We start from the raw sequence: 7774 nt of genomic DNA, 5'->3' as shown, positions 1-7774 counted from the left end.
TTAACTCGACGTACCTTTCTCTTTTGTCCAGTAGATATCGTCGTCATCCTTTGACAGGTAGAAAACTCGTCCAGGGCGAGGTTTTTGAGCCTCGTTTGCTTTTCCCATTTGTTCCACCTTCTGCCTCTTTGGACATTCGCTCGAGTAGTGACCAGGTTGTTGACACGAAAAACATGTAATCCTCATTCGATTCCCGGTCGGTGGTGCCTCTTTATTCTTAGGACAATCATTTTGCTTGTGTCCCTCTTCACCACACGAAAAACATCGAATATGTCCTTGGAAACATTGTTTCCCGGAGTGTACCTTGCCGCATTGGGGACATGGCTCATTGCTTTTGGAGTTCCTTCCATCTGATTTATGCTCCCCACCTTTCGGATCTTTCTTCTTCTCGTCCGATCGAATCAAACTAACTCGCAGTAAATTAGTCTCAGTGGATAAGGCTCTATGCAATGCCTCATTGTAGGTGTCCAAAGTCCACGAGCTAAGAGCTTGCTGCAGTCCTACTTTCAATCCACCCACAAATTTCTGGGCTTTCTGCCACTCATCGGCTTCGTACATAGGTACATACCGGATCAGTTGAGTAAACTTTACGTCATATTGGGTCACCGACATCTCGTCAGTCTGCTTTAATTTCATGAACTCCCAAGTCTTTTCTTCTCTCCAGTTTCGAGGAAAATATTTTGTGTCAAACGCTTCCTTGAATCTAGCCCAAGTCACAGGTTGAGCTTGCCTTGGCCTTGGATCTTGTTCCACTTGCCTAGGTGTCCTTTGCAAAGCTCGCTGGGCTGATTGCCACCATCGTGCAGCGTCTTCCTCAAGCATGAATGTAGCACAGTTGACCTTATCTTCGTCACTGCACTGCAAATGTTGGAGCAGCTTCTCGGTTTGCTCCATCCAGTATTCCGCCATGCAGGGGTCGTCTTCTGCTTTTCCCCTGAACACCGGGGGTCTCTGTCGGCGATACTGATCCAACACATGAGTTGTATGCCTCGATGGCTCATTCCTTGTTACATGTGTCAGCATGCCTTCTAAGATTCTTTCCATTCGATCAAATCTATTCTCACTAGGACCTGATCGCTCCTCTTGTCGTCCATCGTTTGTGACACGATTCGCAGAACGGCTATGATGACTGCTACTACTGTCACTTTCATCTCGCTCGCTAAGATCCATGACTCTTCGAGTTTTCACCATCTGAAAAAGAAAAACACTTCCTTAATCAGTGCAAATCTCACGTAAAGATAATCTCTATCTTGCTAAAAGATCTTTCAGGTCCCACAACCATTAAGGATACCCTGTCCAAATCTCAAATCATGAATAGTGACAATTTCTAATCTCCAATCATCTTTACGGGACTCAATCCTACAACCCGACCACTTCATTTTCTAGATCAACATTTGAACTAAACACTCTTGACTCGTTCCTATGAGTTGTTTCCTTGAGGTACCTTACCTCGATCCTCACAACATTTATTTTTAGATCCCTATCATCAAAATCAATCCTCAAAATCCTTAAACTCGATTCTCCAAAACACTTATCAAATCATCCTGAGTTTAATATCCCTAGGATCCTTGATCCGAATCGAATTATTTCTAACTCGATCATTCCCGATAACTACCAGTTATCTCATTACTCCACATGAAATTTCAACTATTGCCCTCGAATCGATAGTTTCTAAATTTCCAACGAAATCTATAATCTTTAAATAACCATCGCTCTAATCAGAATCCCTTACATTTCAAACCCTAATCAGAGTCTCTTAAATTCCAAACCTTCGCTCTGATACCAATTGTAACACCCCAATTCTCGGGAGCGTTAACGTAACGTAAGATTCCGGGGATAGATTTTTTTCAAACAAAAATCCAACACAAAAACCATTCCCCGAAGATCCCGTTACACCTTCTCAGTATATCAACTATGAACCATTAATAAACCAAGACAGGTTCACCAACACAAATGCGGAAGCTAGATCGAAACCTCAACAGGTCATAACCAAAACCACTTTATTTATATATAAAGTTGCACTAACGTTTACATGACGTTTTCAAAAGTAAATAACATAACTGAAAAGACATAATGTAAACTATCCGCTAATCGCCGTCACTCCTCGACGATTCCTTTCCCTTTTGCACCGCTGCCTTCACCTGGAACGTTTGAATATTCCAGGGACAAAGTCCAAATTAGATGATGAATCATCTAAGTGAGAGTTCAAAACACATTTTTCATGAATAATGCAAGACATGAAATAAACCAATATACCCGGTAAGCCCTAGCTCAAGAGAATTCCCACGCGCTTAACCCTACCATGGGGAAAGAGCAATCTCTCTAAAAGCTATGCCACCACACCGACTCGACGACACGACGACGCGACGCGATTCTAGCTTAAATGGGGCTGCCAACGCATCTCACCAGAATACGTTCCCACCTTAAGCATCCAGGAACCACCATACAATCCCAACTCCAAAATTTCACATGGACCACCTAGTCGTCCTAGTGCAACTTCCCTGGCCAAACGGCCTGGCACGGAAATCAAGGCGGCTATCCTGACATGCACACCCAGCATCAGATACCCCTATTATTCCGTCACGCCCTTGGAGAATTACGGCTACACTATCCAGACAACATCCTAGGCTGACATCCCACATGAACAACACAGTATGGATCACCTAGTCGTCCTAGTGCAACTTCCCTGACCAAACGGTCTGGCACGGAAACCAAGGCGGCTATCCTGACATGCACACTAGCATCAGATACCCCTATTATTCCGTCACGCCCTTGGAGAATTATGGCTACACTATCCAGACAACATCCGAGGCTGACATTCCATACGTACACATAAAACTCAAGACAATGCCACAATTCACAATTCAATGCATCGTATAAACAACATTTATAAAATGCAATGCACAGTTCAAAACGTTTAGGGACAAACCTCCCTCATAAATCCAACCGTCACCGGTTACCGTTTTAATGCACAAAACCATTTTGCATGAAATCACCATATGTTCAGATAGAACAAGCACAATAAATCAAGTTTTGGAGGAGAACCACTCATAAGAAAGCCAAATTTTGGTAGCGAACAACTCACCTTGAACGAAACTCAGAACACCTCGAATCTTGTGCCCAACCTCAATTTTCGTGCAACTTCTCAAGTCTTTTAACCAAACCACCTCCTTACAGGTCCTCACGCGCTGCCTAAGTGCTCTACGCGTGTGATGCCTCGCGTATGCTTTAAAAACCCTCTATCCACTAAACCCGAAGCACTCTCGTCTAGCACAAATGTATCACAACTTCGAATGAGAGAATCCTTAGCCTTGAGCCCCTATTTATATGTTTAGGAAACTTAGCCACCAAGAAATATATATTCTGCAATCATTTCAAATCTTTCAAAATCTTTTCCAATCATTCCAAATCTTCTAATATTTTCTATAATCATTCCAAATCTTTTGATATCTTTTGCAAATCATTCCAAAATCTTCTAAGATTCTCTACAATCATTGTAAATCTTCTATAATCATTCCAAATCTTCTAATATCTTTTGTAATCATTCCAAAATCTTCTAAGATTCTCTGCAATCATTGTAAATCTTCTATAATCATTCCAAATCTTCTAATATCTTTTGTAATCATTGTTATCTAAATCAAATCTTTTCTTATCCAATCAAATCTTATACAAATCTTATCCTTAAAGTCATCATGAGCCTTCATCTTATCTCTAACGTCATCATGAGACTTCATCCTTATCTCTAAAGTCATTTATGAAGCTTTTTCCTGAATCTCCCAAATGCCCCTAGTAAAAAGATTTCAAGAATTACACTTTGGCCCGAACTTTTGGATAATTGCACTTAGACCCTTTTCAACATGGTCCCCGGGCTAATTCTTAATTGCATTTTAGTCCCTGAAAAATGGACTAATTGCGCTAATGCCCCTAATTTTTTGGTAAATTACACTTTTACCCCCAACCTCAAAAATTACGATTTTGCCCCAGGCTCAAAAACTGAACTTCTCTTTAAAGACCTTTATAACCCTTTGAAATATCCCAAAACACTCTCTTTAAAATTCCGAAAAAATATCGTTTCGATCTCTCTCCGTCAATTTCGAAAAAAACTGCACTTAGGCCCGAATCTTCGTTTTAGCTACAAACCCTTTTGTTTCTTCCAAAAACTACTAAAGGGTTACTCTATATGCCAAATATGAACTTCCTTGGGGTTCCATTGACGTCCCGGATGCCCCGTACGATAATTCGGTATTTCAGCCTAAATCACAATTGCCTTTTTTTAGCTGTACCGGGAACCGTTCCCGATCCAACTTCTTTTGATGCCTAAAATCATAACTCGTATTACTTGTCGATACTATACCATTTTCCTTGGCTATCTAGGGTCCAGCGTATTCCCTCTGACTAATTCGATCGTCCAAAGTTGCGTTAGTGTACCCTATAGTCTTATTTTCCACAAAGTCCATTTATGCCCTTCATCAAATATTATTTATGACCTCAAATCATTCTCGGGTATTACATTCTCCCCCTCTAAATAAATTTCGTCCTCGAAATTTGGTCCGTGATAATTGAATCACTGCTATTGTTAATGTCTCCCAATTGAAATGTCCTAATTACCATTCCTAATCCTTAGAATTTACTCATAACCTACATCTCTATATGATTCGGGCTTACCAAACATGTCTCTTATCTTCCAGAATATCTTGTTGTAGCTCAAAACAGGCGGTTACACATATCCAAAATAATTCATAATACTTAATATTATTTCTAATCGTGTCCTCAAAATACATTTCATTGACTCCCAGCCGACTTTATTGCTAATGCATATGACAAAATCACACAGAAATTGACAACATTGAACTTAACTCGACGTACCTTTCTCTTTTGTCCAGTAGATATCGTCGTCATCCTTTGACAGGTAGAAAACTCGTCCAGGGCGAGGTTTTTGAGCCTCGTTTGCTTTTCCCATTTGTTCCACCTTCTGCCTCTTTGGACATTCGCTCGAGTAGTGACCAGGTTGTTGACACGAAAAACATGTAATCCTCATTCGATTCCCGGTCGGTGGTGCCTCTTTATTCTTAGGACAATCATTTTGCTTGTGTCCCTCTTCACCACACGAAAAACATCGAATATGTCCTTGGAAACATTGTTTCCCGGAGTGTACCTTGCCGCATCGGGGACATGGCTCATTGCTTTTGGAGTTCCTTCCATCTGATTTATGCTCCCCACCTTTCGGATCTTTCTTCTTCTCGTCCGATCGAATCAAACTAACTCGCAGTAAATTAGTCTCAGTGGATAAGGCTCTATGCAATGCCTCATTGTAGGTGTCCAAAGTCCACGAGCTAAGAGCTTGCTGCAGTCCTACTTTCAATCCACCCACAAATTTCTGGGCTTTCTGCCACTCATCGGCTTCGTACATAGGTACATACCGGATCAGTTGAGTAAACTTTACGTCATATTGGGTCACCGACATCTCGTCAGTCTGCTTTAATTTCATGAACTCCCAAGTCTTTTCTTCTCTCCAGTTTCGAGGAAAATATTTTGTGTCAAACGCTTCCTTGAATCTAGCCCAAGTCACAGGTTGAGCTTGCCTTGGCCTTGGATCTTGTTCCACTTGCCTAGGTGTCCTTTGCAAAGCTCGCTGGGCTGATTGCCACCATCGTGCAGCGTCTTCCTCAAGCATGAATGTAGCACAGTTGACCTTATCTTCGTCACTGCACTGCAAATGTTGGAGCAGCTTCTCGGTTTGCTCCATCCAGTATTCCGCCATGCAGGGGTCGTCTTCTGCTTTTCCCCTGAACACCGGGGGTCTCTGTCGGCGATACTGATCCAACACATGAGTTGTATGCCTCGATGGCTCATTCCTTGTTACATGTGTCAGCATGCCTTCTAAGATTCTTTCCATTCGATCAAATCTATTCTCACTAGGACCTGATCGCTCCTCTTGTCGTCCATCGTTTGTGACACGATTCGCAGAACGGCTATGATGACTGCTACTACTGTCACTTTCATCTCGCTCGCTAAGATCCATGACTCTTCGAGTTTTCACCATCTGAAAAAGAAAAACACTTCCTTAATCAGTGCAAATCTCATGTAAAGATAATCTCTATCTTGCTAAAAGATCTTTCAGGTCCCACAACCATTAAGGATACCCTGTCCAAATCTCAAATCATGAATAGTGACAATTTCTAATCTCCAATCATCTTTACGGGACTCAATCCTACAACCCGACCACTTCATTTTCTAGATCAACATTTGAACTAAACACTCTTGACTCGTTCCTATGAGTTGTTTCCTTGAGGTACCTTACCTCGATCCTCACAACATTTATTTTTAGATCCCTATCATCAAAATCAATCCTCAAAATCCTTAAACTCGATTCTCCAAAACACTTATCAAATCATCCTGAGTTTAATATCCCTAGGATCCTTGATCCGAATCGAATTATTTCTAACTCGATCATTCCCGATAACTACCAGTTATCTCATTACTCCACATGAAATTTCAACTATTGCCCTCGAATCGATAGTTTCTAAATTTCCAACGAAATCTATAATCTTTAAATAACCATCGCTCTAATCAGAATCCCTTACATTTCAAACCCTAATCAGAGTCTCTTAAATTCCAAACCTTCGCTCTGATACCAATTGTAACACCCCAATTCTCGGGAGCGTTAACGTAACGTAAGATTCCGGGGATAGATTTTTTTCAAACAAAAATCCAACACAAAAACCATTCCCCGAAGATCCCGTTACACCTTCTCAGTATATCAACTATGAACCATTAATAAACCAAGACAGGTTCACCAACACAAATGCGGAAGCTAGATCGAAACCTCAACAGGTCATAACCAAAACCACTTTATTTATATATAAAGTTGCACTAACGTTTACATGACGTTTTCAAAAGTAAATAACATAACTGAAAAGACATAATGTAAACTATCCGCTAATCGCCGTCACTCCTCGACGATTCCTTTCCCTTTTGCACCGCTGCCTTCACCTGGAACGTTTGAATATTCCAGGGACAAAGTCCAAATTAGATGATGAATCATCTAAGTGAGAGTTCAAAACACATTTTTCATGAATAATGCAAGACATGAAATAAACCAATATACCCGGTAAGCCCTAGCTCAAGAGAATTCCCACGCGCTTAACCCTACCATGGGGAAAGAGCAATCTCTCTAAAAGCTATGCCACCACACCGACTCGACGACACGACGACGCGACGCGATTCTAGCTTAAATGGGGCTGCCAACGCATCTCACCAGAATACGTTCCCACCTTAAGCATCCAGGAACCACCATACAATCCCAACTCCAAAATTTCACATGGACCACCTAGTCGTCCTAGTGCAACTTCCCTGGCCAAACGGCCTGGCACGGAAATCAAGGCGGCTATCCTGACATGCACACCCAGCATCAGATACCCCTATTATTCCGTCACGCCCTTGGAGAATTACGGCTACACTATCCAGACAACATCCTAGGCTGACATCCCACATGAACAACACAGTATGGATCACCTAGTCGTCCTAGTGCAACTTCCCTGACCAAACGGTCTGGCACGGAAACCAAGGCGGCTATCCTGACATGCACACTAGCATCAGATACCCCTATTATTCCGTCACGCCCTTGGAGAATTATGGCTACACTATCCAGACAACATCCGAGGCTGACATTCCATACGTACACATAAAACTCAAGACAATGCCACAATTCACAATTCAATGCATCGTATAAACAACATTTATAAAATGCAATGCACAGTTCAAAACGTTTAGG

The 7774-nt window shown here is 41.7% G+C and overlaps 2 protein-coding genes across 2 annotated transcripts; both read right to left on the bottom strand.

Moving 5' to 3' along the window:
• LOC127805717 (uncharacterized) lies at positions 1-1170 on the bottom strand. The gene is made up of 2 exons (XM_052342468.1): positions 718-1170; positions 1-621 (listed from the first exon to the last, which is right to left on the bottom strand). The coding sequence occupies exons 1-2, from the start codon at positions 1168-1170 to the stop codon at positions 1-3; spliced, it is 1074 nt and encodes a 357-aa protein (XP_052198428.1).
• A 3682-nt stretch (positions 1171-4852) lies between these two features.
• LOC127805715 (uncharacterized) lies at positions 4853-6022 on the bottom strand. Its single transcript, XM_052342467.1, has 2 exons — positions 5570-6022; positions 4853-5473 (listed from the first exon to the last, which is right to left on the bottom strand). Exons 1-2 carry the CDS (start codon positions 6020-6022, stop codon positions 4853-4855), a joined length of 1074 nt encoding a protein of 357 aa, XP_052198427.1.
• Positions 6023-7774: the final 1752 nt, after the last annotated feature.

This window comes from Diospyros lotus, chromosome 7, assembly GCF_014633365.1.
Source record: "Diospyros lotus cultivar Yz01 chromosome 7, ASM1463336v1, whole genome shotgun sequence".
Lineage (NCBI taxonomy): Eukaryota > Viridiplantae > Streptophyta > Magnoliopsida > Ericales > Ebenaceae > Diospyros > Diospyros lotus.
This window is presented reverse-complemented; position numbering and strand designations above follow the sequence as displayed.